The 19,903-nt window shown below is 47.9% G+C and overlaps 1 protein-coding gene across 1 annotated transcript; it reads left to right on the top strand.

Annotated features, from left to right (window-relative positions):
• Nucleotides 1–2,319: 2,319 nt before the first annotated feature.
• Nucleotides 2,320–19,457, top strand: LOC144953738 (uncharacterized). The gene is made up of 2 exons (XM_078884327.1): nucleotides 2,320–2,487; nucleotides 17,592–19,457. The coding sequence occupies exon 2, from the start codon at nucleotides 17,602–17,604 to the stop codon at nucleotides 18,430–18,432; it is 831 nt and encodes a 276-aa protein (XP_078740453.1). The 5' UTR covers nucleotides 2,320–2,487; nucleotides 17,592–17,601; the 3' UTR covers nucleotides 18,433–19,457.
• The last annotated feature ends 446 nt before the right edge of the window (nucleotides 19,458–19,903 follow it).

The following is a 19,903-nucleotide window of genomic DNA, read 5'->3' as shown; positions in this document are numbered from 1 at the left end:
AGCTCGCCGCACGCCCTCGTTCACCTGCAGACGCTGCGTTGTCTCTCCACGGATCACGCGCTATTAAATGGGGGTCAGGGGTCGGAGGGCGAACGACGCTGCCCTCACACTGCGCGAGTCCCGGCGGCGACAGACGGAGCGGGGACCTGAGGACGCACCGACCCCTTCCCCCACACTACGAGCGCACACACCTGCACACACGCGACACCCACTCGTGCGCCGCTCTACGCAGCGCTCACTCACGTGGCGAACCACTGTGTACACACGCGCACCCACACGTTCACACTGCTCGACAAGATCACGCGAGGCCACGCTTCGCTATTAATTATTTATTATTCGCTACCTGGTAACTAATGTTGAATCAGTGAGTCGACAAGGCTGGCCTATTCCACTAAATCTGTACCTATTCCTTATCTATCGGCTATTATCCTACTTCACCTTCTTACTCCCTGTTAGATGCCCACGGCGGTTCGTTGATCCCGTACTCGCAGCGTGCCTCGATGCGTCTCACGGACGTTCGGGTCGCTGGACTGGAGAGCGTCCTGTCGCCTGGCGCTGGAGAGAAGAGAGCCCGATTTCCCCTTTGCGCCCACTATTTATCCTCCCTACCTCAAAGGGATGCGGCTCTGAACAATGGGCTCGCGCCCCTCTGGCACGCGCACCGCGGTTCCGGGCGCCTGTGATATGCTAATCAGTGTGCGGCGTTGCGCGGCGTAAATTCTAATTAATCCCTTTCCCTCCCTAACAATGGTGCCTGCGCGCTCAAGCGTAATTATCCCAACCATCCGTGGCTATGCGCAAGAGCCCCTGCGGTCCCGCTACTCATGCTGTCCCGTCCCTCCCCTGCTTGCCCCGTCGACACGTGGGTGGTGTGTGTGGGGGATGCGCTTCAACCGTGGTGGCCGAATGCCCCTCGCCGCGGCCATACCATCTTAAGGCAGGTCGCAGCGCCGCGATGCAACGTAGCATCGGGGGAGGCCGTCCAATTCCCTGATCGCCGGAAACCGTGAGAGTTAATCCCGATAAGGGTTTCTCGGATAAAAACCGGTCGATCAGGTGACCTTCCCTTCCAGCTCTATGGGGGGGGGGGAAATGCGTGCGGGTGTGTTCATGTGAGGTGAGGTGAGGGGGACGAGGGGTTGGCTCCGTTGCTTGGTGGTGGCGAGGTCGGGGATGGGGCGCCTGCCGAACGGCTTCGTGGCGGCGGCATCACAACACCTCCACTAAACACTCACGCACACCTCCACTAAACACTCACATGCACCCCCACTAAACACTCACATGCACCCCCACTAAACACTCACATGCACCCCACTAAACACACGCACACGTTTATTTCAGAATCCGAAAAAGTTCATTCCCCGAGTGAACTCCATTGAGCTGAGACCCGAAGAATTCCACAATCACACTCACTCATCCACAAAGACAAAGACCCCCCCCCCCCCGTATAGCCTTAACAGACTGTTGGGGCAAGTGTTGTTAGCGAGCACCTCTGAAGGCCAGCACGGCACACGAGGGGGTGGGTGGTCAGCACCACGCCCGGCCGGGGGTGGGGGACGTTGCGTGAGTGCGCAGAGTCATTAATTAGATCCCGACAGCTGTGAGCGGAGATTTAAAGTGTTACGTGATCGGCGCGGTTCGCGAGTGCAGGCGCGCTTGTTGTGGGGGGCACGCGTGTTGTGGGGGGCACGCGTGTTGTGGGGGGCGCACGTGTTGTGGGGGGCACGCGTGTAGTGGGGGGCGCGCGTGTTGTGGGGGCACGCGTGTTGTGGGGGGCACGCGTGTTGTGGGGGGCGCACGTGTTGTGGGGGGCGCGTGTTGTGGGGGCGCACGTGTTGTGGGGGGCGCACGCGCAATAACCCCCTAGGCGGTGTCTGACAGGCGCTGGTGCGGGGGGGGCGGTCCCCCACCCGATCGGCGGGGGCCCGGGGGGCCCAGCGAGACGCGGCCGAGGAGGGGGCCGGGTGGAGGGGGCGGACTTCGCGCCCCGCCCGCTCGCGGGGAGGGGGCATCAGCCCCGACAGCTGTGTCGGGTGGTGGTGGCGGGGTTAACGACACATTTAGATGTTTACGCGATCTATCCCAAAAGGCCTGTATCATGGACGACATTGGTCGCGAAAGCGTTAAACTCTCAAGACATTCGCCCTCTCACGACCCGGCTCTCGTTATCTCGGTCTGACGTCATCGGCGCCCAAAGCCAGTGGGGAGGTGTCCCCCGCTCGTGACGTCATGTAACCACGTGCCTCCGCGTGACGTAACTCCTGCTTCTTTCCTAAACCTTATTTGTGCACAGACACGCCAAAATCACTCCGACGATCACATTTTTATTATGTATCCCAGCGGTTCGTTGTGTCCGTCTTCAGCAGTAACTATTCAATGGCGGTGAGCGGGTGTCACCCGCTAGTGACGTCACGTCACTTCCATCCCGCGCGTGACGTCCCGAGACCCCAGGAGCTGCAGCTCAGCGCGCCTCTCGCTGTGACCCAGGTGCGTGTTGGTGGTGGTTGTTGTTCTGATTGTTGTTCTGATTGTTGTTGTTGGTCAGCCAGCTAAAGCCTCGCTTCTGCTTCCTCTCGCGGTGATATCGATTCTGAGTAGCAGCAGCAGCTACGGATCGATGTCCAGGTTGTGATTGGTACAACGGCGGGGCCTAGCCATGCAGGGGCTTGCCTCCTGCCCTTGCCTGACGTTATCTCGCGTTCACTCTCTCTACGTGAGTGTCACTGTTAGTCTACAGCTGCCTCCTGTCTCGCTGTGTCTCTCTCTACGTGAGTGTCACTGTTAGTCTACAGCTGCCTCCTGTCTCGCTGTGTCTCTCTCTACGTGAGTGCCACTGTTAGTCTACAGCTGCCTCCTGTCTCGCTGTGTCTCTCTCTACGTGAGTGTCACTGTTAGTCTACAGCTGCCTGCTGTCTCGCTGAGTCTCTCTCTACGTAGTGCCACTGTTAGTCTACAGCTGCCTCCTGTCTCGCTGTGTCTCTCTACGTAGTGTCACTGTTAGTCTACAGCTGCCTCCTGTCTCGCTGAGTCTCTCTCTACGTGAGTGTCACTGTTAGTCTACAGCTGTCTCCTGTCTCGCTGAGTCTCTCTCTACGTAGTGTCACTGTTAGTCTACAGCTGCCTCCTGTCTCGCTGAGTCTCTCTCTACGTAGTGTCACTGTTAGTCTACAGCTGCCTCCTGTCTCGCTGTGTCTCTCTCTACGTGAGTGTCACTGTTAGTCTACAGCTGCCTCCTGTCTCGCTGAGTCTCTCTCTACGTGAGTGTCACTGTTAGTCTACAGCTGCCTCCTGTCTCGCTGAGTCTCTCTCTACGTGAGTGTCACTGTTAGTATACAGCTGCCTCCTGTCTCGCTGTGTCTCTCTCTACGTGAGTGTCACTGTTAGTCTACAGCTGCCTCCTGTCTCGCTGAGTCTCTCTCTACGTGAGTGTCACTGTTAGTCTACAGCTGTCTCCTGTCTCGCTGTGTCTCTACGTGAGTGTCACTGTTAGTCTACAGCTGTCTCCTGTCTCGCTGAGTCTCTCTCTACGTGAATGTCACTGTTAGTCTACAGCTGCCTCCTGTCTCGCTGTGTCTCTCTCTACGTGAGTGTCACTGTTAGTCTACAGCTGTCTCCTGTCTCGCTGAGTCTCTCTCTACGTAGTGTCACTGTTAGTCTACAGCTGTCTCCTGTCTCGCTGTGTCTCTCTCTACGTGAGTGTCACTGTTAGTCTACAGCTGCCTCTTGTCTCGCTGTGTCTCTCTCTACGTGAATGTCACTGTTAGTCTACAGCTGTCTCCTGTCTCGCTGTGTCTCTCTCTACGTGAGTGTCACTGTTAGTCTACAGCTGCCTCCTGTCTCGCTGAGTCTCTCTACGTAGTGTCACTGTTAGTCTACAGCTGTCTCCTGTCTCGCTGAGTCTCTCTCTACGTGAATGTCACTGTTAGTCTACAGCTGTCTCCTGTCTCGCTGTGTCTCTCTCTACGTAGTGTCACTGTTAGTCTACAGCTGCCTCCTGTCTCGCTGTGTCTCTCTCTACGTGAATGTCACTGTTAGTCTACAGCTGCCTCCTGTCTCACTGTGTCTCTACGTAGTGTCACTGTTAGTCTACAGCTGCCTCCTGTCTCGCTGTGTCTCTCTGTACGTGAGTGTCACTGTTAGTCTACAGCTGCCTCCTGTCTCGCTGTGTCTCTCTACGTAGTGTCACTGTTAGTCTACAGCTGTCTCCTGTCTCGCTGAGTCTCTCTCTACGTGAATGTCACTGTTAGTCTACAGCTGTCTCCTGTCTCGCTGTGTCTCTCTCTACGTAGTGTCACTGTTAGTCTACAGCTGCCTCCTGTCTCGCTGTGTCTCTCTCTACGTGAATGTCACTGTTAGTATACAGCTGCCTCCTGTCTCGCTGTGTCTCTCTATACGTTAGTGTCACTGTTAGTCTACAGCTGTCTGTCTCGCTGTGTCTCTCTCTATGTAGTGTCACTGTTAGTCTACAGCTGTCTCCTGTCTCGCTTAGTCTCTCTCTACGTGAGTGTCACTGTTAGTCTACAGCTGTCTCCTGTCTCGCTGTGTCTCTCTCTACGTAGTGTCACTGTTAGTCTACAGCTGCCTCTCGTCTCGCTGTGTCTCTCTCTACGTGAATGTCACTGTTAGTCTACAGCTGCCTCCTGTCTCGCTGAGTCTCTCTACGTAGTGTCACTGTTAGTCTACAGCTGTCTCCTGTCTTGCTGAGTCTCTCTCTACGTGAATGTCACTGTTAGTCTACAGCTGTCTCCTGTCTCGCTGTGTCTCTTTTTACGTAGTGTCACTGTTAGTCTACAGCTGCCTCCTGTCTCGCTGTGTCTCTCTACGTAGTGTCACTGTTAGTCTACAGCTGCCTCCTGTCTCGCTGTGTCTCTCTCTACGTGAGTGTCACTGTTAGTCTACAGCTGCCTCCTGTCTCGCTGTGTCTCTCTACGTAGTGTCACTGTTAGTCTACAGCTGCCTCCTGTCTCGCTGTGTCTCTCTCTACGTGAGTGTCACTGTTAGTCTACAGCTGCCTCCTGTCTCGCTGAGTCTCTCTCTACGTGAATGTCACTGTTAGTCTATAGCTGTCTGTCTCGCTGAGTCTCTCTCTACGTGAATGTCACTGTTAGTCTACAGCTGTCTGTCTCGCTGTGTCTCTCTCTACGTAGTGTCACTGTTAGTTTACAGCTGTCTCCTGTCTCGCTGAGTCTCTCTCTACGTGAGTGTCACTGTTAGTCTACAGCTGTCTCCTGTCTCGCTGAGTCTCTCTCTACGTGAGTGTCACTGTTAGTCTATAGCTGCCTGTCTGGCTGTGTCTCTCTACGTCAGGGGTCTCAAACTCAAATTACCTGGGGGCCGCTGGAGGCAGTATCTGGGTGAGGCTGGGCCGCATCAGGTATTCCACAAAAAAAAACTTTGCTAAAAAAATCCAAACTTCTCAAATGTCATTACTAACAGTTATTTAACTTCAATGGGTTCTTCTGAACATGAATAGAATATTGAAGAACATGAACGGTTCTTCTGAACATGGCTTCTCTTGCCTACTTCCTGCTGCCAGAGACCTGGCAGCGCTTCCTCTCACATAGCTGAGCCACATTTGGCTTGAGGGAGGAAGCAGTTGAGACCCTCAGTATGGCTTGAAGATGATCATCAGTAAGTCTGGACCTGTACTTGGACTTATTGAAGTTCAAGGTGGAGAAGAGCTTTTCACACAAATATGTGCTCCCAAAAAGGCACATGGTCTGCTTGAACATTCGGGAAAGCTCAGGGAAGCTGGGGTTCAATTCTCGCAAAAATTGCCCAAGCTTGTCTTCTTTTCCACTCACCTCCCTGAACTTGGTTTTGAGGTCAGAGTTGCACTGCAGGTCAATGAGCTCCATTTGAAGCACAGGAGGGGCATCTTGCACATCAAAGGAGAAGGGATCCGCAAAAATTTGAAAAGTGGCTCTGTGCGTCTTGAAGTCTGCAAATCTGTGACCAAATTCCTTCTGTAGCCTCAAAATGGCATCAACATACTTCTCACCACTGAATGGTGTGCCTGCATTCAGGAGTGCCTTGCATGCTGGGAAATGGCAAAGGTTTGTCTGAGAGAGCTGGGCTTTCCATAACAAAAGTTTTGTGGAGAATGCTCTCACGTTGTCATAGGCAGCACTGACGAGCTGCCCCTGGGCTTGTAACTTATTGTTCAGTACATTCAGCTCATGCGTGATGTCAACAAGAAAAGCTAAGTCCATGAGCCATTTGGGATCACTTAGCACAGGAACAGCCACCTCATCCTTCTCCATGAAGGCTTTCACTTCTGCTCTCAACTCGAAAAATCTCTTCAAGACGTTTCCCCTGCTGAGCCAACGTACCTCGGTGAAGTAGAGCACATCCTCATATTCTGACTCCATTTCCTCTAAAAAAGTACGGAACATCCGGTGCTTTAAGCCCCTGGATCTGATTTGGTTGATGCATTTCACAACAACAGACATCACATTTTCAAACTTCAGGCATTTGCTGCAAAGGGCCTGCTGATGTATGATGCAGTGCAGAGCAATGGCCTCCTCCACACCCTCCTCTTCTAGTTTTCTTTGAACAAGTGCCACCAGTCCATTTTTCCTCCCTGTCATTGATGGCGCTCCGTCAGTTGTTATTCCAACAAACTTCTTCCATGGCAAACCGCATTCACAATGGCATCACACAGCTGGCAAAATATCTCCTGAGCGGTGGTGTGGCCATGCATTGGAATTACTGTGAGCAACTCCTCCATCACTTCAAAATTGTCATCAACACCACGGACATATATTGTGAGCTGGGCAGTGTCAGTGATGTCTGAACTCTCGTCAAGAGCGACTGAGTATGCATTGAAAAATTTGGCTTTCTCACGCAGTTGATCATAAATGTCACTTGACAGGTCAGAAATGTGCTCTGCCACGGTGTTAGCAGAAAGGCTGATGTTGCTAAACTGACCTTTCTTTTCCGGACAGACTATACTTGCAGCCTGTAAGATGCACTTTTTGATAAACTCGCCTTCTGTGAATGGCTTTCCTGCCTTAGCAATCATCTCACTAACCATGTAGCTTACTTCGACTGCTGCATTATTCTCTTTGGTTGCTTTCTTGAAGACATTTTGTTGCCTCAGTAGACATGTTTTAAGATTGGCAACCCGGTTGGCTCTCTCATCTCCCTGGTATTTTGCATACTCCTCAGCATGTCTAGTTGAGTAATGACGTTTGAGGTTGTATTCCTTGTGCACCGCAACTTTTTCTGTATAAATAAGACACGTCGGGGTGCTCATGTGCTCAACAAAGAAATATTGTATCTCCCACTTTTCCTGAAATTGTCTGTGCTCGTCACCAACCTTTCTCTTCACTGCATGCTTTGAAAAAGACATGATTGGGGCTGTGTGACAAGATATATATTCATTCCACTTGCTGTCGCTCACGCAATAAAGTTTCAGTCAAGTGTTAAGCCAACCAGCGACGCACGGAGACATAATTTCCGCAAATTGACGTCATTTCCGCTTTTTCCGGTAACAACAAATGCGTAGATTATGGGGGGGGGTAATGCGTTCCCATCAGATTTCGTCCCCACACCCCAATCACAGGCAGACACAGCTGTAGCGGCTGCTACTATACACGCTTCTCTGTTCAAAGCACGGGGATCTGAGCCGGGATGAGCTGTGGATCTGCGCTTTGACGCGCTCCGGTGCGCGAACAGTGGAGAGCCGAAAGAGGGAGAGGAGAGGACTATATGAGGCAGCGTCATTGTGTGACCACGGGGTTCAAATGCTGCTGGCCACTGTCGGGGCTTTCATTGCCTTCAGTCACATCATCACATTTTTCTATCCATTTTTGTGCTTACTTTGTGCCGGCGTGTTGGCTTGCCTGCATTCCGGGACTTATTTGAGCAGATCCGGTTCCTCTCGTATCGAAAAAAATATGAATATTAAAAAAGTTTTTTAAGAAATGATTAAAATAAAATATAACATTATAATGTAATCACTAGAATATTACGGAGCCCCTGTTGACATCGGTGGATGAATTACTAATTTGTGGCCACGCAATAACAAGATAATATAATAAGTTATATATAAAGCTTTTTCTTAGGTTTTTTCGGTAAAGTCACGTAGAAAGTAAAATAAAATAAAAACAAAAATCACGACGTTTCGGAGGCAACACAAGTCTCCGTCATCAGGTGGGACCGTCACAGCCAGATTAGCTGTATCAAGTGAGGCAATGATTCAAGATGTAATCCCTTAAAAGCGAGTTGAGGGGGGAGGGAGAGGGAGGGGGGAGCTCATCAGACTATGGTAGCCAATGAAAGGAACGTATCGGGAGGGAGGGGGGGCGAGGCCAAAAGGGTGGGCGATGGACGTGGAAGCGCTTGTGTGCAAGCGGCCAATTACTGCACACGCCAACCAATGGAGCGATTGTGCGCAAGCGGCCAGCCACTGCACCCGCCAACACAATGGGCAGAGAGGAGGAGGGGAGGTCTAATACACATGATAGACAAAAGAACGAAAATGATGATGGGTACAAACTTAGGGGGAGCTCATCAGACTATGGTAGCCAATGAATGGAACGTATCGGGAGGGAGGGGGGGCGGGGGGGGGGCGAGGCCAAAAGGGTGGGCGGCGGACGTGGAAGCGCTTGTGCGCAAGCGGCCAATTACTGCACACGCCAACACAATGGAGAGAGAGGGGGAGGGGGGGTCTGATACACATGATAGACAAAAGAACGAAAATGCCCATGTTTATACCAATGCTGGCTGAACAATGAAGAGAGTACTGTTAAAATAACTGGGGATGTTAACACTCGGTAAAGTACAGTGAAATAGTGCCTGTCAGATAAGATGGTCCAAAAAATTTGTGATTAAGTCTTTTTTGCGTGGTTGATAACATCTTTCCAATGATTACTAAGTTTGTACCCATCATCACGGTTGAAATTATGTCTGTGTTTGTATATTTGTATGGCTTCGTGTACAAACCTTTGATGGTAGCCGGGAGGTTTGCAGAGAACCTTGGTCTCGGAAAAGAATTTCATGAGAGCCCACCGAGTTGTAGCAATGATCGGCCACGGCAGAAGAATCAGTTCTGCCGTGTTTCAGATCTGACTTGTGCTCGCGGACACGATCAGAAACATGACGTTTCGTTTCTCCAATGTAGCAATCACCACAAATGCAACTCAATTTGTAGACTCCAGGATACTGTAAGTCAGGAACGACATCCTTCACAGATGGAATCAGATCACGGATTTTATGCACTGTACTGAATCGGACTTGGATCTTATGTTTGTTTAGAATTTTGGAGATCTTTTTGGTCACGCCAGCTATGTATGGTAACGTGATGGTTTTGGTCGGAGTTTCATGTGGCTGTTTCTGTGTGGTGGGAGAGACAGCTTGGCGGATAGTACGGTCAGAGTATCCGTTCATCCTGAGGGCCCGATGTACATGTCTTAATTCACCGGTCAGGTGGTGTTTGTCAGAAATGCCATGTGCTCTGTGGTATAGCGTTTTGATGAGAGAGTTCTTTTGAGATGGGTGGTGGTGGGAATCCGGTTTCAAGTAGGAGTCTGTGTGGGTGGCTTTTCTGTAGACAGAATGTCCCAAGGAACCGTCAGGACTCCTCTCAAACAGAATATCCAAGAATGGTAGTTTATCGTCTTTCTCCACTTCCATGGTGAATCTGATGGATGGGTGTTTAGAATTGATGTGGTCCAAGAAGTGGTTCAATGCTGGGAGGCCATGTGGCCAGATGACGAAAGTGTCATCCACATATCTCTTCCACAGGGAAGGACGCAGGGTGGATGTCTGGATGGCGTCTGATTCAAACTTTTCCATGAATATGTTGGCTATAACTGGTGACAAAGGGGAGCCCATAGGGGTACCCTCATTCTGTTTGTAGATGGTGCCATTCCAGGTAAAATAGGTGTTGGTGAGGCAATGCCTAACCAGCGCAGGTGCATCAGAATTCAATCCATGTTGGACTAAGTCCTCAATTATTGTTAGGGTGTCCGGTACTGGGACTTTGGTAAACAAAGATACTACATCAAAGCTGACGAGGATGTCATCAGGAGATAGTACCATGTCCTTAACCATAGAGACTAATTGGGTTGAGTTGAGTACTGCTGAAGAGGTCTTGCCTGTGAAAGGGAGCAGAGTATCTGATAGAAAACGGGCTAGTTTGTACGTAGGAAAGTTTATCGTCGACACAATGGGTCGTAGCGGGGTGCCTTCCTTATGGATTTTGGGAAGACCATAGAGTCTGGGAGGTCTTGCCGCCGATGGTTTTAGAGAGGGACATTTGCTTGGTTCGATTAGGGAAGTCGAACTCGTGATGATACTGTTGGTTTTCGTCGTTAGGCTTTTAGTGGGATCGTTTTTAATTTTGGAGTAACTCCCATCATTAAGAAGGTCCAGGATTTTGTTGTTGTATGAATCTTTATCCATGATGACCGTGGCATTGCCCTTGTCTGCCGAGAGGATGACTATATCATCTCTCTTTTTTAGGTCCGCGAGTTCAGAAAAAAAAAAGAGAGATGATATAGTCATCCTCTCGGCAGACAAGGGCAATGCCACGGTCATCATGGATAAAGATTCATACAACAACAAAATCCTGGACCTTCTTAATGATGGGAGTTACTCCAAAATTAAAAACGATCCCACTAAAAGCCTAACGACGAAAACCAACAGTATCATCACGAGTTCGACTTCCCTAATCGAACCAAGCAAATGTCCCTCTCTAAAACCATCGGCGGCAAGACCTCCCAGACTCTATGGTCTTCCCAAAATCCATAAGGAAGGCACCCCGCTACGACCCATTGTGTCGACGATAAACTCTCCTACGTACAAACTAGCCCGTTTTCTATCAGATACTCTGCTCCCTTTCACAGGCAAGACCTCTTCAGCAGTACTCAACTCAACCCAATTAGTCTCTATGGTTAAGGACATGGTACTATCTCCTGATGACATCCTCGTCAGCTTTGATGTAGTATCTTTGTTTACCAAAGTCCCAGTACCGGACACCCTAACAATAATTGAGGACTTAGTCCAACATGGATTGAATTCTGATGCACCTGCGCTGGTTAGGCATTGCCTCACCAACACCTATTTTACCTGGAATGGCACCTTCTACAAACAGAATGAGGGTACCCCTATGGGCTCCCCTTTGTCACCAGTTATAGCCAACATATTCATGGAAAAGTTTGAATCAGACGCCATCCAGACATCCACCCTGCGTCCTTCCCTGTGGAAGAGATATGTGGATGACACTTTCGTCATCTGGCCACATGGCCTCCCAGCATTGAACCACTTCTTGGACCACATCAATTCTAGACACCCATCCATCAGATTCACCATGGAAGTGGAGAAAGACGATAAACTACCATTCTTGGATATTCTGTTTGAGAGGAGTCCTGACGGTTCCTTGGGACATTCTGTCTACAGAAAAGCCACCCACACAGACTCCTACTTGAAACCGGATTCCCACCACCACCCATCTCAAAAGAACTCTCTCATCAAAACGCTATACCACAGAGCACATGGCATTTCTGACAAACACCACCTGACCGGTGAATTAAGACATGTACATCGGACCCTCAGGATGAACGGATACTCTGACCGTACTATCCGCCAAGCTGTCTCTCCCACCACACAGAAACAGCCACATGAAACTCCGACCAAAACCATCACGTTACCATACATAGCTGGCGTGACCAAAAAGATCTCCAAAATTCTAAACAAACATAAGATCCAAATCCGATTCAGTACAGTGCATAAAATCCGTGATCTGATTCCATCTGTGAAGGATGTCGTTCCTGACTTACAGTATCCTGGAGTCTACAAATTGAGTTGCATTTGTGGTGATTGCTACATTGGAGAAACGAAACGTCATGTTTCTGATCGTGTCCGCGAGCACAAGTCAGATTTGAAACACGGCAGAACTGATTCTTCTGCCGTGGCCGATCATTGCTACAACTCGGTGGGCTCTCATGAAATTCTTTTCCGAGACCAAGGTTCTCTGCAAACCTCCCGGCTACCATCAAAGGTTTGTACACGAAGCCATACAAATATACAAACACAGACATAATTTCAACCGTGATGATGGGTACAAACTTAGTAATCATTGGAAAGATGTTATCAACCACGCAAAAAAGACTTAATCACAAATTTTTTGGACCATCTTATCTGACAGGCACTATTTCACTGTACTTTACCGAGTGTTAACATCCCCAGTTATTTTAACAGTACTCTCTTCATTGTTCAGCCAGCATTGGTATAAACATGGGCATTTTCGTTCTTTTGTCTATCATGTGTATCAGACCCCCCCTCCCCCTCTCTCTCCATTGTGTTGGCGTGTGCAGTAATTGGCCGCTTGCGCACAAGCGCTTCCACGTCCGCCGCCCACCCTTTTGGCCTCGCCCCCCCCCGCCCCCCCTCCCTCCCGATACGTTCCATTCATTGGCTACCATAGTCTGATGAGCTCCCCCTAAGTTTGTACCCATCATCATTTTCGTTCTTTTGTCTATCATGTGTATTAGACCTCCCCTCCTCCTCTCTGCCCATTGTGTTGGCGGGTGCAGTGGCTGGCCGCTTGCGCACAATCGCTCCATTGGTTGGCGTGTGCAGTAATTGGCCGCTTGCGCACAAGCGCTTCCACGTCCATCGCCCACCCTTTTGGCCTCGCCCCCCCTCCCTCCCGATACGTTCCTTTCATTGGCTACCATAGTCTGATGAGCTCCCCCCTCCCTCTCCCTCCCCCCTCAACTCGCTTTTAAGGGATTACATCTTGAATCATTGCCTCACTTGATACAGCTAATCTGGCTGTGACGGTCCCACCTGATGACGGAGACTTGTGTTGCCTCCGAAACGTCGTGATTTTTGTTTTTATTTTATTTTACTTTCTACGTGACTTTACCGAAAAAACCTAAGAAGATGATTCCTTGCAGTCACGAAAGCTTCAAATCTAGAATATAAAGCTTTCTTAACAACAGCATCACAATTTCATAAAATAATAACAAATGCAGACTTCTAAGATGAACCAAAATAATTATGCACATCGTCATGTACAGTCTGTGGCTCGGTGCGTAAATGTCACCACCAGAGGATGAGGGAATTTAAATCATTAAAATTCATCCACACATATCAGGTGTAAATAATAATGTAAAACAGCCCAGACTGTAAAATGTAGATATTAGCTCAATGACGTGTTATAAACTGCTGCGGTTTAGAATAATCCGTCTGTGTAAAGAAGCTCCCAAAACCTCACAGCGCAGCGTGTGCGTAAAGGAGCCGTGGTGTCCCTTGAATTTGCCTTCAATTTAACAAATTGTGTGTGTATGTGTGTGTTCCGTTCGTTTTCTCCGCTGGACACAGAAGTCGCCTTTGCTCAAGATGCCACTTTATTAATCACTGACACAAAGACTGATACCGTCACTGCAGTATAGCCTAAATAAGTCCCACTGCATTGTAAGTGGCATGTGTATGCTATTTTAAGCGTCGTTTTATGTGCGTTCCGGGACCTGTGCTCGTCGTACCTGCGCTGTCATATGTACTTAGCGTTCCGGCACCTTGTGATTTACAAATGAAGCACTGGATACATCATGACCTGCGCGAAAGAGGGTGGAAAACTATGAATTTCACCCTCCTGCTCTCCGCACATCCAAAGCCACTCTTTTCTCTCCCGGCTCTCTCTCTCACTCACTCTCACACGTACACAAACACACACACACACGACCCCGCTCCCCATGTCACTCACATGCATGCCGCATTCACTGGACAGGCACACAGTAGGAAACCAGAACATCATAACATTGTCCCACACAGCAGCTAACAGCGGGGTTGCTACAATATAAAACTCGCTGTCCCGAGGGCCGCAATTGGCCCGCAGGACGCGAGTTTGAGACCCCTGCTCTACGTGAATGTCACTGTTAGTCTACAGCTGTTTCCTGTCTCGCTGTGTCTCTACGTGAGTGTCACTGTTAGTCTACAGCTGCCTGTCTCGCTGTGTCTCTCTACGTGAATGTCACTGTTAGTCTACAGCTGTCTCCTGTCTCGCTGTGTCTCTCTCTACGTGAGTGTCACTGTTAGTCTACAGCTGTCTCCTGTCTCGCTGTGTCTCTCTCTACGTGAGTGTCACTGTTAGTCTACAGCTGTCTGTCTCGCTGAGTCTCTCTCTACGTGAGTGTCACTGTTAGTCTACAGCTGTCTCCTGTCTCGCTGTGTCTCTCTCTACGTGAGTGTCACCGTTAGTCTACAGCTGTCTCCTGTCTCGCTGAGTCTCTCTCTACGTATCACTGTTAGTCTACAGCTGTCTCCTGTCTCGCTGTGTCTCTCTCTACGTGAGTGTCACTGTTAGTCTACAGCTGCCTCCTGTCTCGCTGTGTCTCTCTCTACGTGAGTGTCACTGTTAGTCTACAGCTGCCTCCTGTCTCGCTGTGTCTCTCTCTACGTGAGTGTCACTGTTAGTCTACAGCTGCCTGTCTCGCTGAGTCTCTCTCTACGTGAGTGTCACTGTTAGTCTACAGCTGTCTGTCTCGCTGTGTCTTTTACTACGTGAGTGTCACTGTTAGTCTATAGCTGCCTGTCTCGCTGTGTCTCTCTACGTGAGTGTCACTGTTAGTCTACAGCTGTCTCCTGTCTCGCTGTGTCTCTCTACGTGAGTGTCACTGTTAGTCTACAGCTGTCTCCTGTCTCGCTGTGTCTCTCTCTACGTGAGTGTCACTGTTAGTCTACAGCTGCCTCCTGTCTTTATTTTAACTGGAGAATGAATCCAATGAGCTATGAAGCTCTTTCACAGATGTCAAGTCGGGGTGGGTCAGAACGTTACAACAAGAAGCAATACAAAAATCGATAGGAGTCCAAAATATAGGAAAGGTATGCATGTAAAATAAACTAAGTACCTTTCACGCGACGGTCAATGGTAGAGTGTATAGCAGATTGTATAATAATAAATAGTATAAAAGTGTAATGTTTAATATAATGTATAAGGTAATATATAGTATCGTAATTGTATAGTGAATATACAGCAGTGTGGTATACAGTAGTGTGGATAGAATAATACATAGTGTAATATTACACTATGTATTATTTTAAGGTATAGGGTGGTGTATAGTAATGCAGTATATAATTTAATGTTGGGTTTGTCTATGGCAGTATATAGTACGGGGTAGACCCGTGTGATGTAAGAGAAAAAAGTTTAGCTGGAGGCATATTATATTTTTGCGACATGTAATGTATGACTTACTATTAGTAGCTCAGCTTATTGGAGAGTATATTTAGTATATTGATGATACTGATGTAGTTTATATGAAAGTTTTTTTTTACGTGGTGGTTTAGCTGCTGCAGCCCCTTACTATTAAAATTCCTTCCCTCTTACTGCTAACCCTACTCCCTCCCTTTGATGCTGCTAATCCTGGATACTGTATAATGCACGGGCATAATATGACTTTGAAACCCCCCCCACCTCCTACACATTCCACAAGTAGTGACTAATCCCATATCTGCATTTCCCATAAATATGCTAAATTCCTCTTGATATGCAAATTCCTTTGTCAAGGCGCCCCTTCCCCCTCCAACCCAGCTTAAATATACGCTGCCAAGCCTGGTGGTGCCCATTCAGATGCTGTCTTTCCGACAGACCTGTTCTTCACCTGAGGACGGCTGCTTGCATTGTGGCCGAAACGTCGTGAGAATAATTTTATTGGTTTATTTTTATTATTTTATTATTTCCCTTCTACATGACTTTACCGAAAGAACCAAGAAGATGAATCCCTGCAGTTACGAAAGCTTTAAATCGAAAAATAAAACATAGGCCATTAACCTTATGCTTGACAAAGTACGATCCGAGGGAAAAATTGCAATTGTTTCTGCCATGTCATGAATAGCAAGCACTCACTTGGAAAATGGCCAAACTCTTTATTCAAGATATCTCTAGATATTAAACCATAGAGTCCACTTGTAACTTCACCAGAAGAAATGCTATGGGTCACTTGATGCAAAAAGCTCATCTCCTGGTGATAGTTGAAATCAGTATGGGCCATCACTTTACATTGTAATGCCTTGATTGCCAAATTGCAAGATGTGAAAAAAATAACATGCCTTTTGGAGGTCTTACAATCCTTTAGGCCGGAAATTAAAAGCAAATCTTGCATGTGTTTTGTCATGGAGGGAGACCTCAAATAGTCCAAGCAATGTTGAATCAATCAGTGCTTTGGTTACATGTAGTGCAACTGAGACTTCAAACCAACATGCGAATTGCCACAGCTGCAGAAAATTCTGATGAAGCCAAGTTCACCAAATGTTTAACGGATGTTGGAAATGGAAAGGTAACTGTGGATATATTACTTGTCCATTTAAAAAGTCAAATTTCAAATAAATACCGACTTTCATCTGAAAACATTTGCAATCTCTGTTATTATGTCTATGATGGCCTAAGGGAGGCCATATGGGGTGCAAACCATGCCATCAGTTCTCATAGAAAGAGTGTTGTTGATTTGATCAATTCAATGATGATGAACTATTTTCCTGATGAAGAAAACAGTCTACAAAAGCTCAGATACAGTGGATAATGAAATAATCTATCCTTTTGAATTCATCAACCATTCTGCATTTCTACCGCACTTGCTCAAACTGAACGTTGGCTTCTGCATTATACTCCTTCGGAATTTAGACACTGTGACGGAACACGCGATATCATCTTGACAATGAACAATTGCATAATTTATCAAAGCCATTGTTGTAAGTGGACCCCACTTTAAGGAGAAGCTATTGTCCTTCATTCCTCTGGCTCCAGCTGAAAAGAGATTTCTATTCTCAATGACACAAGATAATTTCCAATTCATCACACTTTTCAAGTCACCGCCAACAAGAGCCAAAGATAAACACGGCAGAAAATTGGAATCTTCCTTCTTTAGTTACTGTCTTTTACAATTTACCATATACTTGCCTTATCTTAGCCTTCATAGGTTACAATTGAAGCCCAAAGGCACCTAAGCCCTCCTGCAGGACCTATGAGATGAGGGCCTGTAGGCCCCAACATCTTCTAATTATAAAATAACACGAGAAAATGTGGTTATAATCAACAAAGTAAATTAAAATAAATGTTAAAGTATTTAATAATAGTTTATGAACTTAAATTATGATGATGCTGCACAGTCTATGTCACTTAATCTCATCACTTTCTTTCTCTCTCGCTCACTCGATGCAGTTTTGTAGCGTTCCAGATGTAATTCACAGCCAAAATCGCAATTTCGTGAATATCGAGGGAACACTATATATCTACTGGGTGTACTTCATGTGAGTATGTAATGCATGTGTGTATATTTTCTGTAATTGGTGTGTATACCTGCTGGGTGTACTGCGTGTGAGTGCAATGTATGTGTATATTGTATGTATTTTGCACTTTCACACCATATGTAGCCAAACGTGCTAATCGGAGGTGCATATTGTATGTAATGTATGTTTGCTGGGTGGACTGCATGTGTGTGTTTAATGCTTGTATATTTGTTTGGTGGACTGCGTGTGTGTAATGTGTGTGTGTATATCTGCTGGATATACTGCATTTCGGTTTTTAAAGCGTGCATATATTGTGTAGAATGTGTATGTATATTACGTGTAATGTATATCTGCAGAATCAGTGAGATGGAGCAAAGACCCAAGACGCCGCCCAGTGCTGGAACACACCAATGTGACCAGTGTCCATATGGCATGGACCAGACTGGACACATGCATCTGCACCAGAAATCACACACAGCCAAGAAGCCCTTCAAATGCACTGTGTGTGGGAAGGCATTTGGAAAGTCAACACAACTTCAAATTCACTATAGAACACACTCAGGCGAGACACCCTTCAAGTGCACTGTGTGTGAGAAGGCATTTAGACAGTTATCACATCTTCAAATGCACCAGAGAACACACACTGGTGAAAAGCCCTTCAAATGCATTGTGTGTGGTAAAGCTTTTAAACAGTCAGCATCTCTTAATGTTCATCAGAGAACACACACAGGCGAGAAGCCCTTCAAGTGCACCCTGTGTGGAAAGGCATTTGCTGAGTCAGGACATTTTTATAAGCATCAGAGAACACACTCAGGTGAGAAGCCCTTCGTGTGCACTGTGTGTGGGAAGGCATTTAGCCAGTCATCTTATCTTCGTAATCATCAGAGAACACACACAGGCGAGAAGCCCTTCAAGTGTGCTTTGTGTGGGAAGGCATTTGCACGGTCAGAAGCCCGAAAGAGGCATGAGAAGATCCACAAGGAAACGGAGGTGGAAACGAGAAGTGAAAATCAAAGTGCTGCATTGAGCCCATCTGGCATGGAACAAGAACCGGAAGACAACCCCAGCTTAGCAACGTGGCGAGCAGTGAAGGTGGAATGTGAAGAAGTGAAGGTGGAATGTGAAGATGTGAAGGTGGATTGTGAAGAAGTGAAGGTGAAATGTGAAGTAAAGGTGAAATGTGAAGGTGAAATGTGAAGATTTAGATTTGACTCCAGAACCCGACCTCCAGGTGGTTGGAGGCAGCGTGAACCAGGAGGAGCATTCGGACTGAGGGAGAGCGAGGCGACCCCCAGGAGTTTGTCGATATGGAGGTGTAGGTGGAGTTTTTGGGGGAGCGGTGTGTTGCGAGTAAAATGGATGCATACGAGTCGGTGGTGTACAGTGAAACATGGGAAGGGGAGTCGATTCTGCTCCAGAGCCACAAGCAGAAATTTGATATTTGAAACCAGTCCTGGCCAAGACAAAGGCGTGGGGCACCCACTGTTAAAGGCAGCTCAGTTGAGTATCACCAAGCAGGAGCAGCACCTGCGAATCTGCAGCACCAGCTGCAGCAGCAGAAGCAGTGAACAAGGGAGGATTTCCCAGCGGAGAGGACAATGTATTCATGAACGACATAAATATTCTCAATTGAGCAATATCCTGCACCTTATATGGAATGTGGCTTTGCGCCTGCCTCATGTGGTGTGCAGCAGTCTGGTTCTGGACAGCATACTGAAAGAGCTGCCCTTAGACTGAGCAGCAGATGGGGATTTGTGAGTTGCAGGGACTTGAAGGCCATCCTGACTCTACCAGCCTGAACCTGTTGACCCTCTGAGGCCTGTCAAATGGCATCTCGCTACTGTGCAGCTGTGTGTAGCTGTGTGTGCAGAAGTGCAGTGGCTGAGTGCAGCAGGACGCAGCTGCGTGTGTGGTGTAGCAGTGTATGTATGTTGAACTTATTTCACACCGTTCGCAGCCACTCGTGCTCATCGGAGGTGCTAGCAGTGTGCTATGCTGTGACAGGTGCACACTGTTGTTGTGCCAAGTGTTCACTGTGCTGGGTGCATGCGAGGACGGGCTTGTGTCGGGGCGAGGCGTGTGCGGGTTTTTATTATATTCCCTGTATTTGTTCTGGGGGTGTGGCATTGATTGCAACAACCGCACCTCCCTTTACTTGGTAAGAGCCAAAATACATCGCTCAAACCCCTAAATCTGTCTCGGCCCTGGTTTGTGCTGCCTTGCCTCCCTTGTTTGATATTGAGAGCCTCGGTAACCTTGAAGATTGCACGTGAACGGTGCACGTGTGGTTTGGATAAAACAAAATGCTGCTTAATCCAGAAACATCGGAGGTTCTGCTGGTTGACACTTAGGGTCAGTGGAAAGCATGAGTGGGAGGATCAGGTGTGGCGGTCGTGGACTCGAGGATTCAGTTTTCTACTCTTCTCAAGAGCCTCGGCACCATACTCAACTGCGTGTAAAATATTGTTAGGTCCTGCAATTTCAATATCGGGCTCTACGACATTCGACCACTATTGAGTCACATCATAGTCAATACAGTTGCGTGTAGCATAGTATCGACAAGGCTTGATTATTGCCACTTACTACGAGACATCTGGAAGAAAAAACATTACCAACCTGCAGCGTGTACAAAATTCCCTGGCATGTGTCGTGAGGTACTGCAATATCC

This window comes from Lampetra fluviatilis, chromosome 81, assembly GCF_964198595.1.
Source record: "Lampetra fluviatilis chromosome 81, kcLamFluv1.1, whole genome shotgun sequence".
Classification (NCBI taxonomy): domain Eukaryota; kingdom Metazoa; phylum Chordata; class Hyperoartia; order Petromyzontiformes; family Petromyzontidae; genus Lampetra; species Lampetra fluviatilis.
The sequence above is the reverse complement of the archived record's forward strand: the minus strand, read 5'-3'. Positions and strand labels throughout refer to the sequence as shown.